The following is a 25372-nucleotide window of genomic DNA, read 5'->3' on the forward strand; positions in this document are numbered from 1 at the left end:
ATATTTTCAATTGAGAAAATTACTTTTTCTAGTTTTCTTATGAACATATAATAACTCCATTCATGAGAAAAATCAAAATATTTTAAAACTATTTGGTTCCATAAAAAAGCTCCACGAAAAGAAATGCAAAATTTACCAAAGTTTGTTTGAAATTTTGGTTGTTTAATAAAGTTATCATTTCTTGAAAAATATTTTTTTTTTTCTTTTAAAGAATATAAACCAAAAAAGGAAGCTGGAGATGAGTTGGTTTTACATTTAAACATAAAACAAAGAACATTATAAACATTTACTTGATATATATTAAAAACATTCATGTTAAGTAAGAGTGGTCTTGACTGACTAAAACGATTTTTGAAATTTATAAGACGTGCAATACGCTTCTGCTATCAATAAAGTGGCTTTAATTTACTTTTATGGGTACTACCCCATGCAATATTAGCATAATTAATATGACAGTGTATAAAAGAGTAATATAGTTGAGTTAATGAATGTTTGTTTTAAACGCTTCTTGCTTTATATTAAACTCCAATGCTTTTTGCAATTTTGTTGCATAAATGTCCGATGTGATTCTTCCTTAATAGATTTTCATCTACAATGATACCTAAAAATCTTTGTGAAAATTACTCTTTTTATTTTAATATTATCAATATGAAGAAGAGGCATATTACTTGGAAGTAAATGTTTTTTAAATTGTGGATGAAAGAAAATCCATTTAGTTTTATCAATGTTGAGTAAAAGTTTATTTGGCTTGATCCAGTCAGATATTTTTGTTAGTTCAATGTTCATATCATAAAAAAGTTTATTGATGTTTTTATTAGATAGGAATAGGTTTGTATCATCAGCAAACATTATAGTTGTTAATCTTGAGACTTCATGGAGATCGTTAACATAAATCAGAAATAATAAGGGCCCTAATATAGATCCCTGTGGAACACCACAGGTTATATTTAGATAATCTATATTTAGATAATCTTGTGAAGAAGATCCGTCGACATAGGCAAATTGTTTGCGATGTTTTAAATAGCTTTTTAGTACTTTTAAAGCATTACCGGTGATACCATAATGTTCAAGTTTTTTAAACACTATTTAATGGTCAATTGTGTCGAAAGCTTTAGATAGGTCTATAAAGACGCCTAAAGTAAACTCTGACTTTTCGAATGAATCAGTTATACTACGAGTAAGATGATTTATTGCATGTTCAGTAGAGTTACTTCTTTTAAAACCGTATTGATTTTTGTAAAGTATAATATTAACAGCAAGATGATTAGATATTTGGTTGAACAAAATTCTTTCTAAATTTTTTGAAAAAACAGAGAGGATAGATATTGGTCGATTATTACTGACATTTGATGGCTCACCTCTATTAAATATAGGCTTTATTTTGGCTATTTTTCAATCGATCGGGGAAAATTCCTTGATTTATAGAACATTTAAAAACTTTAAAAAGAATCCGTTTTATGGTATCGCGTAAATCTATGACTATATTACAATTTATATCATCAGGACCAACTGCTTTATTAGTTTTAACCATTTTAAAAGCACTTTCAAATTCTGAAGAAGATACTTCAAATTTATCTAAACTAAAGATTATTGGAAACACGTAATCATTTATAGGATTAATCATATTTGGAATATTTTTGGCTAAATTAGGGCCAACAGACACAAAATATTTATTTAATTCTCTTGCTATTTGTTTGGGTTCATATAAAAATACGTCATCAACTTTTATAGTGTTAGGCACTGAGCTCAATTTTAATATACTATTTCTAGTAATTTGACTTATAAATTGCCATGTGCATTTTGAATTATGTTTATATTTTTCTAGTAAATCATAGTAATATCTTTTTTAAATTTTTTCTTTGACTTTCAAACATTTTAGCATAATTTTTATAAATAACTTTATTTTCTGGTGTTGGTTTTTTTAAGTACTTTATATACAGTTTTTGCTTTATTTTTGAGGATTTCCTAAGATCTTTATTGACCCGTGGCGACTTTAAACTTGGTTATAATAAATTGACGTTTCGGAAAATTTGCATCATATATTTCATAGAAAGTTTGAAAGAATGTATTGTATACTTCATTAGCTTCAAATGAACTGTTTATATGGTTCCAATTTATTAAAGATAATTGATCCTTAAACGATGCTAGATTTGCATCGGTGAAAAAAACGTTTGATAATGACTTTTTTATGTTTTAATTTGTTGTCAATATTATTAGAGAAAAAAATAGGGAAGTGGTCAGAAACGTCACTTTTTATTATACCTTTTTTAACAGTTTCATTAAAGATATCAGTTGTTATAATGTTGTCAATTAAGGTAGCTGAAGTTGAGGTTACTCTAGTAGGTTTGTTAATTAGTGGAATTGCTCCATGTTCGAATAAGTCATTGTAAAACTTTTTAATGTTGTTATTAATGTGATATTCAAAACAGTTTAAATTTACGTCACCAATTATATAATTTAGTTTCTTTTCCTTAAAACAATTTTTTTAAATATCATTACACAAAAATGCATTAAAACTTTCAATAAGGCGAGATGGTAGGCGATAACAGCAGCTTATAAGTATGTTTTTAGAACTATTGGCTAAAAGTTCAATTGTTAAAATTTCTTTATTGTCATCAGTAATACACATCTCAGGCCTAATAAAAAACCTCAAATTCTCCGTTATATAAAAAAGTACGCCACCTTCTGTTTATAAAATTAGGAAAACTAGAGCTATCCATCGTGCCCGTTTTCTTGGTAAAGCAATATACTATTTGAAAATGCAGCATTTGTTTTATCAACTTAACTTTGTTCAAAAAAATAATGTCATAAAAGAAATCAAGCTTATCGCGGAGTTTTTGGTCTGTTTTCATTTCAAGTGGTATTTAGAATCGAGTAATGTGTCAAAGGCCCTCAAATTAGATATTAAAGCTATCCATCAGATGCATCAACTTAGAAATATTTGTTGGAATCCAAAAGCAGTTGATGCTGTGCTTGATTCGCTTGATAAGCACACTTGGTACTTGAACTCAACTATGATTCCACTAGCTCTATTGGATGAAGATTTGCCTTCACATAAAAAAAAAAAATTGCAGTTGCAATTCTTTTATTTAAAATACCTAAGACTGAACGCTTTATAAATGAAAACAAAAAAAAGAAAGACATCAAAAAGGAGATTATTTTATGCTTATGCTTTATGCTTAGTTCTGCAATGGTGAAAATAAACGGAGATTATTTTATGCCTTATGCTTAGTTTTAGTGCTTAAAGTGAAGAAACAATAAAAGACTGGCTTTCACTTCCACCACAATACTGGCATTCACAGTCTTCGTTTAAAATTTTTGAAAAATATGCCAAAAGCCTTTTGATGTCAATGACCATTCGGAAAGACCCGTCGGCATGATACAGCAATATGTCCATTGTTACAACAACGAAGAGAAAAAAAAGCAAAACAAATTGGTATCAGTTGACAGAGTTCGCTCTGCTTTCAGGATATTGGGGAAAAGCTGCACCAGCCTTACCAAAAAAAGATTATCTGACAGTCTTTCCTCCTAAGCGAAAAAAAAAACACTAACAAAAAAAAAAAAAAAGATTAATTAGATAAACCATTGAAAAAACTTCTACGAATTCTTTTTAAATATTTAGAATATTTTTTTTCATTTTATAAATAATATTGAATCGTGATATGCAAAAACCAGCTATGTTACAAAATCAACATTTTCGGTAAATTTGAAAAAACCTTTTTATTTCATAATTGTTTATAATTTGTTTTTAAAGGCTACTTGATAACTGCGTATTTACTATTGATGTAAGGTATTTTGGTACATGTTTAATTTTTTGAGAATATGATTGATACTGCAAATAAGGGACATTTTTCGCAATAAAATCTCCAAATTTTGCAAAAAAGTAAAAAAAATGCAAGGTGTAGTTTTTGAAGACAAATAAATAAATTGTAGTCATTACTTGAGGAGTATTTTATACTAATTAAAATATTACAAATCATAAACGTACATAAATAACTAATTATATTCTTATTTTGAATATATTCATTTGCAAACTGTGTTATAAATCTAAATAACAAAGTTTGAATTTAATTGTTGAAAAAGTTATAAAAACAACGACGCACCACATAATAAACTTTTTTTAGCCAATTTAAAATGTAAATTATACTGTTTTTAGAAAAGAAAGAAAAAAAACCATACCTTTTAATCAAAAACAGAAATATTTATCTAAACTCTGAAAAAATAATTTATTATAAATATTTATGCTAGCCTTGCCCTCAAGACACTTAAAGTAATCCGTTTTTGGTCATTTTTAGGTCTTTTATTTCCAAACATGTGCTTTGACAGCAAGGAAAGAGTGGTTCAATGGCGCTGAAATTTTGTGTGAATAAGTTTAAACACATTTGCTTCAAATCTAGACGGTTTGGTTTTTCAAATTCTAAAATTTTTTTTTTCTGAACACCCCTAGTGTATATATATATATATATATATATATATATATATATATATATATATATATATATATATATATATATATATATATGTATATATATATATATATATATATATATATATATATATATATATATATATATATATATATTTATATAAATATATATATATATATATATATATATATTCATATGTTCATATATATATATATATATATATATATATATATATATATATATATATATATGTATATATATTTATATATATATGTATGTATATATATATATAAATATATATATAAATATATATATATATATATATATATATATATATATATATATTTATATATATATATATATATATATATATATATTCATATGTATATATATATATATATATATATATATATATATATATATATATATATATATATATATATATATATATGTATATATATTTATATATATATGTATGTATATATATATATAAATGTATATATATATATATATATATATATATATATATATATATATATATATATATATATATACATATATATATATATATATACATACTTGGGATGTTCAGTTTTTATGACCCTGCAATGTTTACAGCCCCCTCAAATTGAGGGGGGTTAAAACTTTATATAAATAGTTTTTGAAAAATAAGAGATTATTGCATAAAATTTGAAATTTGTTGATGAATATAAATTTAGATAAAAATAGTAAAGAAAATATTTTATAAACCCGTTGCTCCCACGTTAAGGGCTGGGTCGGTATATTAATACACTATTTGAAACAACAGACGAACATTTATCGAAAGTTAATGAGTGGTTTATAAGTAATAAACTTTCTCCAAATAATGGATAAAACGAAACTTGTTTTGTTCCGCAAAGTAAATAAATCAAAAAATATTTCCATCAAATTTCCTAATCTATTAATGAATAACACTAACATTAAAAGAGAAAACTCAGTAAACTTTCATGGCGTAATCTAAGATGATCGTTTACGTTGGAGTTGACAAATAAAAAATTTTGAAAATAAATATCAAAATATTTAGAATGATATACGACAATGAGCCCTGGGGAATCCCACAAGTTACGGCAGTCGGAAATGTTTGTTTTTTTTCAAACACCATAAATTGTTTTCTATCGGTCAAATAACTTTTTAATCAATGTAAATTCACACAGACATAATCAAAACTGATTTATCGGATCATTTCCCAACATTCCTAGATACTAACAATATATTATTTAATAGTATTCCTTCTCAATCCAATAAAGACAACAGATCAATGAAAATCCAGTAAAACAACTTCAAAATCTTTTAAGAGACAACGTTGATTGGAACCTGGTATTGCAGTCACATAAGGCTAACTACGCTTATTGATCTATTTTATATATCAATTCTGCAATATCTAATATATATCTAATGATAAACATAACGTTTTTATATAGCAAAACAAGGTTATCGTTTAGAGGACATAAAGGATCATTACTATCACCCGTTTCGCAATGTTGACGTTTTAGATAACGTCAACATTGCGAAACGGGTGATAGTAATGATACTAATAACGCAGGTAATTTTCTTGAAATGAGGTTCTATTAGCTAAATATAACAATGCTGTAGCATTTGCTAAGTTAATTTTATCTGAGCTTGAAAAACAAAACATTACTAATAAACTCTGCAGAGGACAAGCATATAATGGTAGGGTAAAGGAAGGTATGTTCGTGATATATGTAATTTCGTGATATTTCGCTCGGCATTTGTAGCAAACATACCTATTTGTCAAAAACATCGAAATTGCGTCAAATGGTACCCCGGGGTACTACTGTCGATTCACAAATAGTCGTTGGGTGCGTGTGATACGTCAATTGTTTACTATCAGTTTGTACATTCTTTAGCATTATTTAACGTGCGTTCAGCACATTTGTTTGGAGTACTTGTCCAACATTTTTATTTCCAGACTTGTGTTTTAAGGTAAGTAAATTATTTTTATTAAATATTAAACTAGAAAAGATGCTTGATTTAATGGTAAAACTTTTGTTTTTTTATTAACTTCCTATAACTTATGATTCCTTATCGCAGTTACACATTTTCTTAACGTTTTCACCTCAAATGAATTTACATTTTTAATCATGTTTCTTTTATTAAATATAATGACATTAAAAATTGTTTTAAGCACGATATAACTATATAGTTAAATGATAATAATATCTTTCTCTATACGAATCTGCAAATATTTAATATAAATATATGGAATAGGTTGATCCTCCTGATCAACCTATTCCAATAACTTCAAAGGATTCTATTCCTGTATGTTCTAAAAAAAGTAAAAAAAATAAAAATGCTTCAAAAGATGATGATTGGGAGTGCGGTGTTTGTAAAAAAAGTTACAACAGTGATGTAAAAAAAAAGAATTGAAAAAAATGGGTGCAGTGTTCCTATTGTTTAGTACCTTATCATGAGAGTTGTCAAACATATGAGGACATTGGTGAAGTATTTATGTGTGATACATGTTGTCAACAAGAATGTGATTTAGAAAAATAAGTTAATCAGATATAAGTATGGTTAATATTATAGTTATTATATTAAGAGTTTTTTGTAGGTCTGTTATTTTATTTTCTAAGCTACCTATGTTAAAAGTATATTTTTTTTATATATAAATATAAAGTAATGAAAGTATTATTATAATTTTGTTAACTTATAAGCCTGACTATATTTATATTTTATGAACTTAAAGTCTGATTGAATAGTTATGAATTCAAAACAAGTGTTGATATTTTTTGTTATATTATACCAGATGTTATACTTAATTAATAAAGAAAAATTTAAATATTATTGTGTATTCACGAAATTACCTAACCACTATCACGAAATTAAATATCATATCACAAAATTACCTAACTTTTCTCAATGACTTTTGAGCTTTTATAAAAACTTATCAAAGGACTTAAAATCCCAAAACTGCATAGATTCTAGTAACTTTACTCTATGTACATCAAACAATTAAAGTAATTAAGTAAAATTACTGAAATTGACTTTGTAATTACACATCTAGTTAATTTATCACGAACATAAAGCGCTTTTACCAAATGCCAACTATGTTGCACTCAAGTTTTAAATTTAGTGACCATCGACGCAATATGAGCAAACAGCGATGTCCTGTTACTTTTTGGCAGAGCTGAAAATTTGTATACGTACCTTGTGTCTAGTTTAACACAATTTCATGTTCTCCAAGAGCATCAGAAAAGTTTATATGAATCAACAGTAGACACTTTGAAACAACTTTCTGATACTAGATGGGCATGCAGGAAGCATGTAGTTGATGCTGTTGTTAAATCTTTTTTTCCTTTTCTAGCCACTCTAGTAGATATAAACTTTGGAGAATCTAAAGAACATACAATAGAAACTAAAATTAAAGAAAGGCGAGTAGCGTGATGAAAGAGTTGATGATCCAAATGCACTCATTAAATGTGAAACCTACTTTAATGTTTTGGATACAGTTATAACCCAAATAAATGAACAATTTCACCACTCTAGTAACACAGTTACACATTTTGATTGCCTTGACCTGTCATAATTGTCTGGAAAAAATATAAATTCATTTAAAAACTATTATCAAATTTATTGTAACGACGTAAACACTGAGGCAGTCGTAGAGCATGAGTTTTTCAAAGATGTGTCTGACCTACAAATAAAAGATTACAGAAAGATTAATGCCATCTACTTAGCATTAATTTCTACTGAACGTGAGCTTGCTGAAAGCATTGACTTTGACTTGTCAATAAATCGTTTTGCTTCAATGATGTCTCGCAGAAAAAAATTTGTGTAAACTAACTGATAAGTGTAGTTATTACAAAAGATAATTGTTAACTAAAGTAAACTTAGGAAACTCAAAAAACTTTGGGTTGTTTAGTGTCTTACATGTATGTAATATATATGATAAAAGTCACATAATAAAGCTACTTATAAAATGTTTTATTTATAAGTGCTATCAGGGAAATAATTTATGCGGTTCAAAATACAAAACCTATCCCCTCCTTCTTCTTAGCTTGCCCCCCTCCACACTACACTAAACCTCAATCCGCCACTGAATAAAACACGTTTTAATAAGAAATAAAATCTCTTAAAAGTTACTAAAAATTTTTTCAAAAAACTTAACTTGAAAGAGTGGAAGAGCACTACGTATTTTGAATTATTGATTGACAAATAATTTTCAAAAAATTTATTGATTAACTACCATTACTTTGATAAACAAACTTTTACAGATTCAACAAGTAAATGCAACTTCTTATTATTTTATTTGTTTATTTTTATCAGATATTATGTTAAAAAACATAAGTTATTAACAGTGTCATCATTAAAACTAGTTCATAACTTAATAACAAATAAAGCAGCAGCACTTGAACTTCTTTCTGCGTCCATATAAAATGATGAGAGGTTTAATATAACATGATAAACCTTTTCTGAAGAACTTGGCCTTTTACCAGTGCTTCCAAATCTTGCCTTTTCTTGTTTAATACAAGTCAAAACGTCTTGAGGGGATGACTTACTAGTTAGTCCTTTTGTTTTTCTTGATGCTGAAGTTATATTTGATATCATTTTTGCTTGTTCTTCAGCTTTACTTTTTATTTCTAATTATTTCCAGGTTTAGTATCAGCCTAAAGTATTGCTTCTACTTCTTTATGTGGAAATAAATGTATATTAATTTCTTGATCTAATTTTGCAAACTTCATTTTATTCGGGTAAAATCTGATTAAAAGTCATCTATATTATGTAAAAAGCATATTCAACCAGCAATAATATATTAAGTGATTTTCTCAACAGGAATATTTTTCGATCAATATTAGTATACAGCTTTCAAAGATTTTCAAGTAAAAGCAAAACTGTTTTATCAGGTTTTATCAGATCATACTCTCTTTCTCCCAGTGCCATAACACTTAGCTCTTCTTTGTGAAGAGCTTGAACAATATCAGAAATGTTTTTTGGTTTCTTCTTTTAGTTAAAATCTAATCTGTTCTGATTATTTCTAAGACAGCTTTTTCAATAACATTTTTTAAATCCAGGAATCGTTTTAACATTCTGATTAGAGAACTTAATCTTGCTTTAGTGAAATAAATCTGCCTAAGTTTTTTTCCTAAATCTGATCTACAAATGTTTTGATGGGTTTCTTTTTTAGCGGTGATTTTAATAACTCATTAAATTGTATTTTCTTGTCAACAGAGCTGATACTTTCCTACTTCTAGCATTGTTTGTTGTCATTATCACCATTGGAATTGGAATAAGATTCTTCATTTTTATTTCCTTCTCCATTAATTAAGTTTTCTCCAGGTGTTTCTATTGCTGATCATTTTTTCTTGTAAAGAATATTACATGTGTTGCAAGATGAATTTAATTGCAATAGCAAAGTTGGTAGGCAACTTTCAGATCCCGTCACATTATTTTCATAACTGACGCACCATCACTAACTCACCCAAAGATGTCAATTATCAAATTTGAGCCAAAATGATTTAACTTTTTTAATAGCAATACTAAGTGCTCTTTCTAAAGGCATCTTATCATTCCACAACTATAATTAAGTTTTTTTGAACAATTTAAATTAGGACAAAAATACCTTTTAATTTTAACTGAAGTCCACTCATTAAGAAAAATTGAAAATCTTTTTCCATATTTTTTGTCTTTTTTGAAACCATTTTGTAAGAAAATTCTAATGGTTGTGCTCTAAATAGCATAAGAAACTTGAAGTCAACAAATGGAATTTAAGTTCGACTAAACAAAGTTTTCACAAAAATAATTAAAGAATGATTTCGCTTTACTTTCCAATAAAAATTTGTTTCCAAATATGAGAATTTTTTTCAGACGTCATTGTAAACCGCGATACTGTTGCAATGTAAATTTATTTTTTGCTACCGGTACTGGAATAATGAAAAAAAAAATTCTGTTTCTTAAAAAACTTTAAAATGTTATTATAACAACAAAAGATAAATAAACAAAAAAATTATAACGATGTTAAAACTAAAAAAATGAATAACGCTTTATCTTTATTAATCATTTATTTCAAGGAAACATAGTTGTAGTGAATCTGTAGTAAATCTAAGAGTTTTGCTTATCGGTTACTTAGTGAACCATTAGAGGCATTTATTAAAATTGGCTAGACCATATCATTCTAACATGTGGTAAAGTGGTTCTAACTAAAGTTATTTTGGCTAGCCTATTTTGGTATCTGCACTATTGATCCACTAAGTAACCGATGAACAAAACTTAAGTGGACCGCTCAAAATGCCGCTCAAAATAGGTCAACTAATATTCTGCTAAAGAATGTTTTCGTTCACTGATGCTCCGCTATGAAATGTTAATCGCTACTTATATGCTTTAGAATGCCTAGCCCTACTTATATGCTTTAGAATGCCTAGAGTTAAACTGATGCATTAAATATATTAGATATTTTACAACAAAATTTAAACTACATACATTAATTGTTTTTAGTTCTCCGGTCCATTGACAATTTTTCAAGAAATTATTACATTTAACTTTTAATTGCAGAATGGCTCTTTCAATAGCTTTATCGGGAAAAATCTATAGAAAAAAAACATTTTATCAGTTTTAGGTAGGAAACAAGTTTTTATAAATAAATGAATTTATTAGTTTTTTTATAACTATTTTTTAATTATTATTTTTTTGTCGTTTAAATATATAAATACAATAGATATCATATAACAAATACACATTTCTAAGGCTAGAGGCGATTTTACTCTCCCACTCCTAAAGAAGGTGATTTTCAAGTTATACTCGGTTTTTTGAGGAACATAATCGGCTAGTCGGGTATTTGACACATTTCAGTCGAGTAAATTTTAGATTTGAAGATCTTACTCCGAGTCAGTCAATATTTTTAAGAATTTACCCCCTCCCCTCCCTTTCATTTAATTCGTATAATCGCCCCTGTCTAGAGCAAGAATAAGACACAATATCTTTTATAAGCGCCAAGATTTTCTAAAAAACTATATAAATTTACAAATTGATAGCACTAAAAAATGATTAAGAGACTTTCCTTTTCAAAAAATAGAAAATGAAAACTAAATAAATAGACAATCAAATATCAATATAATAAATGTAAAAAAACAAAAAGTAAACTATTTCATTAAATTATTATAAAAAATAATTAAAATAAAACAAATTTACCTGCTCAGGTTTTAAAATAGTATTGTCCAATGGGCAAATTAAAACTCCATTATTTCTAAAACAGAAAAAATTTGCAATTTTATACTTAACTATGTCATTTAAATAATACAGCTATTCATCAACTAAAAGTTTTACGTTAACAAAGTAAAAAAATATATATATAAATTTAAAAGTTATATCTATTTTTTTTACATATACCAAATGAAAATTAAAATTGTTTAATTTTCATTTGGTATTTCATATGATTATTTTTTTCTATTTATTCCGCGTATATTACAAGATGCAGTGAATTTTAACATATGTGATTTATTTGTATTTTGATTAAATATTTCACGCCTTATTTTCTTCACACTTTCTTTTGTTTAAATTATTTAAAAATACATTATATTATTTTGACAACTTTGCAATATTTTGATACTTTTATTTCTAAGTTTTTAAACAGTATTGGCTCAAACAATAGTAAAATAATTAAATGACAAAAAATAGTTAATTATTAGTTCGTGTCACGTTGCATTTATTCCCATTACAAGGAAAGCAGAAGTTAAATTTTTTTAAGGTTTAAAGTTAAGTTTTATATAAATTACTCGTATTATTATCTAAAATGAATGTAAGATACATTAAGTCTAGTACATGTACAAAGTTAATAGCGCTATAGTTTTCATTCTGTTATTAAAACAAATTAAATTAAAAAGGCATAACTTTTCATTATGATTTTTTTAAAAGCAGAAATTTAGCAAATTGGTTTATAATCAATCTCCATTTAAATTTTTCAGTAAGATTTTAACATAAATATGTAAAAAGAGAGAAAAACGGATATTATCTAAAATAATTGATTATTTTTGTAAACAATTGAAATGTGACAATGACAATATGAAATCTGTCAACACAGAACTAGTAGAAAATTACAATAGCCAGATAACTATTATTATGTCATAAACGTCCCAAACTGGCAGTGTTGAGAAACGATAGAAGGGCAAAGTTGACATTTGACTGCCCACAATTGGGAAAAAAATTGTTATTCTAAGAGTAATCCACATATTAATGCTGAGAGATTTTTAACAGAAGCAGAAAATAACCAATGGAAAAAGTTATTGACCGTTTAAATATTGTCGCTGTTAGCTTTGACAAAACTTATTGTTTAAGGTTCCTTACATTGCAAAATATGATCGTCAAGTTATTGTTTTAAGTTTGAAATTAAGATCAACTTTTTCTAATATTATAATATTGTTATGATAATAAAAAAAAAAAATGAAATCAAAGATTTGTTTCAATAACTCAAAAAAATGGCGAAAGATCGATTTTTGGAGATGAATCCACAACATTAAGTAAATTAAACAATAATAACTTTTAAATGTGAGAAAACTAAAACGGAAGAATCACAATTTATGTTTCTGGACTTCATAGAATTAGAGAATTAAACAGCGAGTACCATAACAAACCGTTTTTGAAATGAATTGAAAGTTACAGCTTTGACGACAAATATTTAGCGCACATTTTAATTTCATTTATTAGTGACAAAGCGAGCGTTATGTTAGGAAAAAATTTTTGAGTCGCCTCACAGTTAATAAAAAAGTATTCAAGTCTTATTAAATGGCACTGTTCAAATCACCGACTAGAGATTTATATAATAGCGATACCTTAGAGTAATTAAGTGGTATTAATCATTTTCAAAAAAATTTTGAAACCGTAAGATACCTTGAAAAATGGGGCATTAATAGAAATCAGTTTTTGCAAAGTAATATTAACAGTATTAGTCACAGACTAATCACATGTTCTACGTTGTTTAAAAATAAATTTAATAGAGGAGATTTTGATTTTCGAAACAATGGAATGCCCAAATGATATTCATTCTGGTAATGGGGAAAAAGAATTAGATTACCTCTTTATGAAATTTGGTTTAATTATGAATCTTATTTTGATTGACATTAGGAATCAATTGTTGATTAAAAAATTTGCAATTTATCATTTATTAAAATGCATGGGCCACTATAAGATAGGTTTAATGCCGAAGAATATGTTCGAACATGAATACAAACTCATCGCTTTGCTGATGATCATAAAAATAATAAATCTGCAGCAGTTATTACCTCATTTAATTCTACTTTGCTGAAATTTTTTGAGAACTTTTCCATGATTATCGGAATAAATTAAACAAAAAATAGTTCCTATTTTATATTTATTTTTACAACTTACCTTTATATTATACTTAAATATCAATTAAAATAGGTATATATATATATATATATATATATATATATATATATATATATATATATATATATATATATATATATATATATATATATATATATATATATATATATATATATGTATATATATATATATATGTATATATATATATATATATATAAATATATATATATATATATATATATATATATATATATATATATATATATATATATATATATATATATATATATATATATATATATATATATATATATATTTCGTACACCCAGATTAAGGGTGCCACAAGTCAAAAAGTGTCAAATTGAGAAAATCAGAGTTGAAATTTTAATTTTTTAATATTTTTTCTAACTAAGAGTGCCATTTGTATCTGTCATTTTATAAACATTTGTTTTAAACTTGTGGTATTTTGTCACCATGTACAACACATAACATACAATCAAATGGCATTCATAACTCAATATCCATAAATTTTGACTTACGGCACCTTTGATCTAGGTGTACGATATATATATATATATATATATATATATATATATATATATATATATATATATATATATATATATATATATATATATATATATATATATATATATATATATATACAGTCACGGATAAAAGTTTAGAAACACTGTAATTTTTAGTGATATTTTAGGATAATTCATTGCAAATTACCTTGGCACCCGTAAATCATTATATTGATGCTTGCATAATATTAAAGTAATTGGCTATTTGATAAAACGTGTTAAAGTTGATTGTATAAACATAGTAATTAAGGCAAATTTGGATTTTATTACCCTCTGCAAATCATAAAGGTAAGATTAACTTTGTGTTGCTTTAAATAAATTTGTTGTTATATTTTATTTATTTAGCTTTGTAGAAAAGTGAGTGATAATAAACTGTTGCTATGTGTAAAATAAGTTAATGACTGTATTAATAATGAATTAAATTACTGTAATTGTAGCTGTAATTGCTAACCTGTATACAGGTGTGTACATCAGGTATACAGTACAGTACATGTAATGTTAAAATTATTAAGAAACTATACTGTCTGTAAATACTGAACTAACTTAGGCAAACATAATTATTGTTCATTTCTGTTTTTATATTATATCAATTTATTCTTTTTTTATTACAGAATGGGTAAGAAACAAGAGCTGAAAGTTACTCAACGAGCTTAGGTGGTAATATTGCGATCCGAAGGCAAGTCATTTAAAGCATATGGGCAGATCTTAAATATATCACCTGGTACAGCTTGTAAAACATTTAAACGGATCCGTGACACTAAAACGTATTCTTCACGCCCTCGCTCTGGCCTTCCAAGGAGAACTACAGTGCAAGATGATCGTGAGATTTATAGGATTGCTGTATGCACGCCTCGTGCAACGTCTGGGTTCATAAGAAGTAGACTACCGGAAAGCTGCAGAAACATGAGCAACAAAACTACTCGAAGAAGATTACCTGAAAAAAGTTTTAAAAGCTGCAGACCAGCAAGAAAGCCAAAGCTGTTGTTGAAAAACATTAAAGATCGATTGCAATTTTGTGAGAAATTCAAAGGCTGGTCCGAGCATGATTGGGAACGAGTTATGTTTAGTGATGAGTCAACGTTCACACAATTTACTTCCTATGCACCAAAAGTTTGGCGTCCAGCACTAATGAAGTACAATAGCAAGAACGTGTTTCCCACTGTCAAACAACCAAAGAAGCTGATGATCTGGGGAGCAATATCAGTGTTTGACCGTGTAGGTCTCTGGGATATGCCAGACGGAACTACCGTCAATGGCAATGTTTACTTAAGTGTTATAAAAAAAAAAACTGCCTAATTTTATGGAAATAAATGGAACCACAGTCTTTCAACATAGTGGGGCGCCATGCCATGGTACTAAAGCAGTGAAACAGTGGTTTACATCATCAGGTTTTGAAATCTTGGGACCATGGCTAGGTAACTCGCCTGATCTAAATCCCATTGAAAATGTGTGGTACACTATGAAGAGAAAAGTGGCAGAAAGCAATTTAACCTCTCAGGCTGATCTCCTTGAAAAAGTCAAGCAAGCCTGGACATCAGATATCACCGAAGATTACTGTCGTTCCCTAATTCATTCAATGCCCCGTCGTATAGCAGCTGTTATAAAAAATTGTGGCGGCCATACAAAATACTAAAAAATTTAAACAAACTACTTTATTTTTGTGCAATATGAACTATTTTTAGTCAATCAGCTATGGTGCTTATTGTTACTTTTATTTTGTTTATATTATTACACATTTGCTATTTTTCACTTGCAATTTTTTTATGTGTTTCCAAACTTTTGTCCGTGACTGTATATATATAGTAAAATAGTAATAGTATATGAATTGCAAATAGGATACAGATCTTATAAAAGTCATATAATGACTGTAGGCAACGATTTACTGAATTTTAAGCATTCGTTTGAATTCATTCGTTAAAGAACAGTTAGTTATTGCATCATTGAGTGCATTCCAATGCTTAGCATTACGATTACAAAAAAAATGATATCATGGATCACAATTTCTGGTAAATTCGCGTACAAATTGTTCTTGTTTACCACATCGAGCTGGACGAATGACAGGTTTAGTGTGCCAATTAATGATGATAAGACCTTTATCAATTTTAAACTTTTAAATTAAGTCTCCTCTTATTCTATAATCCTCTAGTTTTTGAATTTGAAACCTAATGCATCTCTCTGTGTAACCAAGATGTTTGCATATGGTTGGGACTTTTGTAGATCGCCTTTGATTTTTCTCAATAATCTTTATATCTTTTATTTTGTAGGGTGACCAATCAATGACTGCATATACCACGTTAGGCCTGGCATATGTTTTGTATCATTTGGTTCACAACACTAAATCCCTTGATATAAACGTTTTTTTTTTAACATATTAGGCATTCTGTTAGCTTTATTACTAGCATGAATAACTTGATGGAAATATTTAGCATCATTTGAAACGAATATAATAAGATCTTTTTCTACATTTTATTTTTCCTAATCGTAATTTAAATACTTGGTTGTATCTTGAAGTGAGTAGTTTGAGAGGGCTGTTTGAGTTTGAGGGGTTGTTCCTTCCCATATGCATAACTTTAAACTTTTCTAGGTTCAGCTTCATTAACCAAACATTTGTTCACTCAGTGATTTTATCTAAATCAGTTTGAATGTCAGTGGTATCGTTAGGAATACTATTTATTTGTAGCTCATTCGTTAACTTACAATCATCTGCATTTAGTTTACTGACACTTTTCAAATTGTCAGAAAAGTCATTTATGTAAAATGTGAAAAGTATTGGGCCTAAAACTGAGCCTTGCTGGACACCGCTAATAATGTGAGCCCAATCATATATGTGTTTTCCAAGTACCACCCTGTATGTATATATATATATATATATATATATATATATATATATATATGTACCCTGTATGTATATATATATATATATATATATATATATATATATATATGTATATATATATATATATATATATATATATATATATATATATATATATATATATATATATATGAATACATATATATATATATATACATATATATATAAATATACATATATATATATATATATATATATATATATATATATATATATATATTTATATATATATATAAATATATATATACATATATATATATATATATATATATACATATTTATATATACATATATATATATATATATATATATATATATATATATATATATATATATATGTATATATATATATATATGCATATATATATCTATATATATATATATATATGCATATATATATATATATATATATATATATATATATACATATATTTATACGTAAATATATATATATATATATATATATATATATATATATATGTATATATACATATATATATACATATGTATATATATATATATATATATATATATATATATATATATATATATATATATATATATATATATATATATATATATATATATGTATAACTGTCGCATCTTGTAATCTCAAAATTGATAGCTTTTTCCTATAACTCGTTGAGACTCTTAAAGTCGCATGCTTAGCCTGCGCATTTATATTTTTAAAAATTTACCCATTTGAATCCGCAGACGATTATGTCTGCGGATTCATATGGGTAAATTTTTATGTGCTTTCGTTTTGCACCAATCCAAACTATATCACCTTTCTATTTGTTCTACGTTACTCTCATTTATCTTTTGACTGCACTCTTTTAGATATTATTTTTGATCAAATTAACTTACTCCTTATCCTTCAAACAATATCGTAATTGACTTTAATGCTTATTACTGTGAATGGTAAGGCTCTAGACTCTGCAGGTAATAAGACCCACAACTTTTGCAATGCTCAATTCCCAACACAAGTAGTCAACTTTCTAACTCACTTTTCATGCAATTCCAATCATTTACATTCTCTATTCGACTTATTGTTTGTTTCTGATTGTCGTCCGTGCCTACATTTACCCTTAGGTGCTTCTGATCACGGTTTGATTTTGCTAAAACTATTATCTCATTCTTTTTCATCATCAGTATCTCCCTATTATTGTATTTCTCACAACTACCGTAAATCTGACTAGGATTATATCCGTGACTATCTTCGTGATGGTCCTTGGGTAGAAACTTTTGTCTTCCGCTGACAAACTTGGTTCTTATGTAACTTCTTGAATTCATGCTAGCATGGAATATTATATTACCTCTCGACGATTAAAAGTCAAGTCTTAATATTCACTATGGTTTTCGTTTCATTGTGCTGCTTTAATTTCTAACCGTAACATTCAATACCTTCATTCTTTAATATCTATCACCAAATTAATTTTAAAAAAAATAGACGTCTATTTGCTATTTTACTTTTGCTAGAAAGCATGTAAAAAGTTTTTGTCTAAAACCAAAGCCTGCTATTCTGAAAAATCGCATTTTATCTGAAAAATTATACTCAAGAGACTTCTGTAGATTCTTTAACAGTGTCTATAATAAGGCCAAATCCGATATTCTACCTCTCTTGCATAGTTCAGATTTTATACTTTCACCTAAAGACAAAGCTGAGTTGTTTTTTAAGAACTTTTAACCAATCTCATTTCTTGATTTCTCTAATCACACCCTATCTGTCATAACCGACAAACAGATTTGAATGATCCATTGCATGACATTCGTCTCACTCTCATCATTTGTATTTTAATTGATTACCTGCTTAAACTCTTTTGCAGCTTGTGGTCCGGACTACATACCTGTCATGGTCTTGCAGATGTGTTCTCCGAAGTGGTTGTTTATTCTTTTAAAACTATTAACAAATATTATCAGATTTTTGATTTCCACCCTGCTGTAATGCGGCATCTGTTATCGTTATGTTCAAAAAATTTGGAGATCAATTTGACTCGTTCAACTGCCGCCCCATTAGTCTTCTCACTATCATAAGCAAGTTAACAATCTTTGAATCTAATAACTTACTTTCTGATCATCAATACGGGTTTTGATCTTCTCATTTTACTGCTGACTTGATAACAGTAACAACTTTTTATCAGGCCTGAAATAAAATAATGTTTTATCTAGCATTAGATAGATCTATAGAGGTTAGAGTTAATGTTCTTGACATTTCTAAAGCCTATGATAAAGTTTGGTATGTTAATCTTCTTCATAAGCTCTCTACATAAAGTATATCAGATAACATCTTTTACACTAATAAATTCTTCCTTACCAATCGTAGTAAAAAAATTTTCTTTCATAACCAGCACTTTCTTCATTTTCTTTAACTTCAGGGACTTCCTAAGAACTCATTCTTGGCCTTATATTTTTTTAATTTACATTTTCACACCTAAGTTGGCATTGTTCACTAATGATGCTACCATTTATTATTGTCTTATTAGAAGCCAACACTCTCTGATTGCTTGGATAGGGCGTTTGAGCGTGAAAAGGATATCACTTCTGTTACAGTATTGGGCTCTCAGTGGCTGGTAAAATTTAACTCAGATAAAACTCAGATAAAAATGTTTTTTCAGCCAATTTTAAAATAATCTAGGCCTAAATATATTTATGAACGGTAATCTACTTGATGAATTATCTAAACTTCGTCTTTTAGGATTAACTCTTACGTCCAACCTGCTGGAAATCATTTATCTAGTCCATTACAAAAGTTACATCTGCTAAGGTTGCATCTCTTTATCGTGATTGTCACTTTCTAACTCCAGATTTTATTCTCTTTCTCTATAAATTTCTAATCCACCCTTGTATGGAATACTGTTTCTATATCTGGAACAAATCTTCAAACGATGCCCTTTCTCGTTCAGATAAGGTGCAAAAATACATTGCAAATATAAATTCACCTGCTCTCGTAGCCAACCTTCAATCATAGTAACATTATCGTAATGTTGATTCTCTTTCTTTTTTCTTTAAATAGCATACTGGCGTTGCTCTAAAGAGCTAGCGTCTTTTGTGTCATCTACTAAACTTCATTCTTGCGTGACTCGTCATTTAATCAAGTTTTGTTCTTTTGTTTTGACTATTCATAAGTGTCAAAAAGAAAAGTTCTTTTTAAGTTTTTTTTCTTGAACACCAATTCTTTGAAATCTGCTCCCTTCATCTTGTTTTCCTGATTCATATAATTTGCAATCTTTAAAGTCGTCTACTATTCGTTACCTAGCTTCTTAAACTTTTTTTTTTCTTTCAGTAACTTCGAACTCCATTAGTGGTCACTTGCAGCCTTGTTGGAAGTAAATATATTTAAAAAAACTTAAATTAAAAAAAGTAATAATGTAACCTACTAAATGTATTTTATAATGCATGCTACATTACTTTGTTTTTAAACATTAAGATTGTACCTTTTTCTCATTTCTTCTGAGCATGACAAACAAATTCGATGACCGCACATTGTTAAAATAGGTTCACGAAGAGCCATTTTACACACAGGGCATTCAAGTTCATCTAAAAGCTCTTGTAAAAAATGTACATCGTATCCACCGAACTTTTCCGCATACAAATTTTCCATTTAAATTTTCTTTGCTTCTAAAAAAATGGACCTAGTTATCCTATGCAATAAGTAATTTAATTTAAACATTAAAAATGAATAATAGTTTTTTTTTCTTTATAATTTTTTTTTTCTGAAAACAAAATTTATTCTTAAGCTATTTTTTTTTGTCTATGATTTCGACATAGCATTCTGACATTTTATTAAAATTATTTTCAATAAAATGTCATTAAAGTTATTTCATTGTTTGCCGTTACGTATTACGAGTTAAATCAAAAAAGCAAATATATAACAATAAGTTTTTAAGTAACCAATGAAGCGTTTTAATGTAATATGAGCATCTAGGTAATATGAGCATATTAAAAGATTTCTAAGATGTAAGCAGTAAAGTTCAAGTTGCATCATGTTTTTAGAATTGACATTATGTGGTTATAATAGAGAGCAGTATAATTCGCGTAAAACTAAACGCAGCAGTTAGCGAGTCTCATCTAATTAGACTAAACTGAATTTTTTCCTTTGTTAAAATATTATGATTACACATGAACAATCTGTTGAGCGAAATTTTTATGTTTAATTATTGATATTTAGGATTTTATAAAGAAAAATATATTAGCTATAAATCCGTTCCTTTTTTTGTTTGGAAACAATGCATAGAAACATTTATTTTTGACGTCAATTGAAGATATCATTATATGTAATATGAGCATTCTTTAATAAAACAGTGTTTTTGATTGAAATTACCTAGTTAAAAGTCTTAAAATTGCAGGGGTTTTAATTGCTTTTTAAATAAAAGCAAAACATAGTAAAAAAATTTTTTATTATAACATAAATAAATATTTTTCTGTATTTAAATCTCACAAAGTTGTATTTTTATCGTTTAAAGAGTTGAATTAAAAAAAAAAAAAAAAAATTGACTTTTTTGCGTAAAACAATTTGTTATTATTTCAATAAAAAGTGGCTTAAAACTTGATCTTTTGATGATATGCTTTGTTAATAAGGATTCATTGTATTCCAAAAGTTAGTTCTAATTTACAGGTTGGTTTTTCTTTTCTTACTAATGTGCTAATATTATCTAGTGGTCTCGATAACATAAGCAGTTTTGCTATATTTTTAAAAATCTCCGTGTTTTTTAAAAAAATTTAGTATGTCTAAATAAATCTAAGTGGGTCATGAGTAGTGATCCCTAAAAACTGTTTGTTTGCAAGACTATTGAATCCAGCACAACTGCTTTCAAAAAAATTTCAATTTTTCCTTAAGATGCTCAATATACCCTAATCTACCCTATAGCTGTCCCTATTCTTAATAGAATAGATATTAACCCTTTCCGGCCAGACGGGAAAAATATGTCCCGGTTCATTTAAAACTATATTGAGGTTCAGCTTTTGCTTATATCCGTATAAAAATTAATCAAAACATTTGTCACAAAGTTAGCCAATACTTCAATACAATTTTTTGTCTCATTTTTTGAGTTTATTAAAGTTACAATCAAAATATATTGCCTAAATTTAGTATGCTTCATTAAAATATGCAGTTCTTTAAAGAATCATGCTATACCCTTGAAAATTTTTTTTGTAATTAGTTGCGGGACAAATATGTCCCGTCAGGATTTTGAAGTCTTTTTTGTATGAAATATTTATTTGGTGCAATCTTTTAGTAAAAAAGTAAAAAGTGAGTCAAAAAAGATATTACACTGCTGCTGAAGTTACGAATATTATTTAGAAGATATTCCAATAGAAAATTGATGAATGCAAAAAACCCAGTATATTATTTTTTTAAATACTTTCACAATGAAATTATGGATTACTTTTCAGAGTAACTTGTATATACATTAGTTACAGAAAAAAGTTTCAGAGCTAACAAAAAACGATTGTATGCTTTCATCGGAATCAATATGGTAATGGAGTATCTTAAGCTTCCTTCCTGGAGAAACTACTGGAGTAATGAAACCGATTTGGCAATGCCATTTGTTTGAGATATCATTCCACGAAATGGGTTTATTCAAATACTTTCAAATATACATTTAAACAACAACATTGCAAAAGGAGCTGACAATACAGATAGACAGTTTGAATAACAACTTTACAAAATTATTCAATTTATTTCGCTACCTTAGTATTGATGAGGCCATGATACTTTTTAAGGGTCGTAGCTCTTTAAAACAACATAACCCTAAGAAACCAATTAAAATGGGGATACAAACGTAGGTCAACGGCTGATATGGATGAATACCTTTTTAAACTTGATATATACCAGGGAAAGAACAATAAATGTACTGATCATACAATGTCAAAGTATTTTGGATTAGGGGATAATGTTGCTTATCAAATGACGAAATCTTTACAAGGAAAATATTACGAAGTTTACATTGACAACTACTTCACCTTTGTTCCTTTTATAGAGTATTTGTTCTCACACTATGTTATGTGTTGTGAAACTTTGCGTATCAAAAGAAAGTCTGTCTAAAAATTTATGTAAATATCAAGATTTAAAGAGGGAGGCTTTGATTACAGAGTTTCTAAAGATAACATTGTTGTTTATCAATGGATGGATAATAGACCAGAGTATGTCATATCTGACTTTTGTGGCACTGAAAAGATAGAGATCAAACAAAATATAAAAGATGGCAGCGTTGTGATGATTTCACGTCCTCAGGCGGTAAAAGACTATAACACTTATATGGGGGGTGTCAACAAAGCTGATATGCTTCGTTCTCTTTATGGCACATCCAGGAAATCTCTAAACTGATGGCATTGCATTCTTTTTGGTCCAATTGATAGATCTGTTTGCAATGCTTATGTTGTCTACAAGAAATTGAAAGATAATAATATCAGTTATAATATCTCAACTTTTAAAGATTAGTGGCGCAATCATTAGTAACAATAGGTTAAACACCAAAAATTGGGCAACCAATTTCATTAAGTTGATCACGCGAGTTTTCTACTAACAAAAAAAGACATTTATTTTTTTCTATTCCAGTATCAATTCAGAAGGAAAATTTTGGCACCCATTGGCCAGAGCAGAGTTCTAGTCAAGAAAGGTGCGAAATATGCTTCAAAAATAGAGTTGAAGCACGACTTTTAATCAAGTACAGCACATGCAAAGTTAATTTATGCATAAAATTTAAAGGAAGTTATTTTAGAAAGTACCATATGTAATACACAAGGTTATTTGTTTTATAAAGAAATAATTATTTTATAATTATTTTACCGGGCTAAGGAAATCTACGTGGCCCTAAAATGATTTTTACCAAAAAAGCACCCATGTAATACCACCCTAACACCCGATACCATCACTCACCTAATCTTAATTAGCCACCCAGTTCTACTCTCCACCTAACCAGACAGTCTACCTAAATGCAGCTCATGTGTAAATATAATAAATATAATATATATATATATATATATATATATATATATATATATATATATATATGTATATATATATATATATATATATATATATATATATTTATATATATCAGAAGAGTAAAACGGCAGAGTCATATTTAAAAGGTTTTGAGAAAGAATATAATCATTTATAAGTATAATATCATTTATATAAGTATATAAGTATATTATCATTTATAAAATTCTTTGTGTAAAGTTAGGAAAAAAATTTTTTTTATAAAAGTTACAAATATTTTTTTAAAAATGTACTTCAGATAAATTAATCAAGAAATAATTTTTTCTAATTTACTTCTATTCTCACAAGGAATGTAATCACAACCCAGCTAGCACACATATGTTGATAAAATAACGTTAGCTCAACGTTATTACTTAAGTTGGCATTGCGTAATATTTTACGTTAACAAAACATTGTATTTTACGTTGGCGATAATTTGTATTTAAAGATGATTTAACGTTATATTTTACGTTTGCACAACGACATATTTAACTTTTATCGAAACTAAATTTATTTGTTTTATATTTGTATATAAATGATTATATATAAAATTAAGATATATGCATACATTTTCCAACCATTTCTTAAATCAACATAACTGATGGCATTGTGGTTCATCCTCCGGCTAGATTATATACAGAGGCCACATAACCAAGCCCCGCCGGGACGTGTTCAGCTCGCTAAATTGCAGACCAAGAATAAATGAATTTGAGAAGAAAAAAGGAATGTGAGTGAAAGTCAGAAAAAGTCGAGTTATTTAAATAGCAAAGACAAAGCGGACAGATATTGCACGAGATGTTATAATGTGCAATTTAAACTATTAATTAGGTCACTTAATTAATGTATGGTATAAACTTGTTATCGTTGCTAATGACGGTTGCTTAAACTTAACAACACTGCTGATTGTATTGTGTATTGTGTTATTTATTCCGTCATCCGGCTACTTGCCATACTGACGTCTTCATAATAAGTTGAAAAGTAAAATTGTAAGAAAAAAAGTTTTACAAAGATGTCCATTGGACCCGTATATAAATAACAAAACACCATAAAACAAAATCCAACAATATTATAAACAATAAAAATTGAGAAAAAAAATAAATAAATAAAACTAACGAGGAACATCAACTTTCAAGTTTTAAAAATGTTTCTAATTTCATCTTTA

General features: G+C 27.4%; 1 protein-coding gene across 2 annotated transcripts in view; it reads right to left on the minus strand.

Moving 5' to 3' along the window:
- The window catches only part of LOC136091400 (TNF receptor-associated factor 3-like), a 134780-nt gene extending 113919 nt beyond the window's left edge, over positions 1-20861 (minus strand). For both annotated transcript variants that reach the window (XM_065818914.1, XM_065818915.1), the window contains exons 1-3: positions 20663-20861; positions 11613-11667; positions 10905-11009 (exon numbers count right to left, since the gene is read on the minus strand). In XM_065818914.1, the coding sequence (XP_065674986.1) occupies positions 10905-11009; positions 11613-11667; positions 20663-20829 (327 nt within the window). In that variant the 5' untranslated portion in view covers positions 20830-20861. The remainder of the gene's footprint in view (positions 1-10904; positions 11010-11612; positions 11668-20662) is intronic.
- Between the last annotated feature and the right edge of the window lie 4511 nt (positions 20862-25372).

This window comes from Hydra vulgaris, chromosome 15 (genome assembly GCF_038396675.1).
Source record: "Hydra vulgaris chromosome 15, alternate assembly HydraT2T_AEP".
Classification (NCBI taxonomy): domain Eukaryota; kingdom Metazoa; phylum Cnidaria; class Hydrozoa; order Anthoathecata; family Hydridae; genus Hydra; species Hydra vulgaris.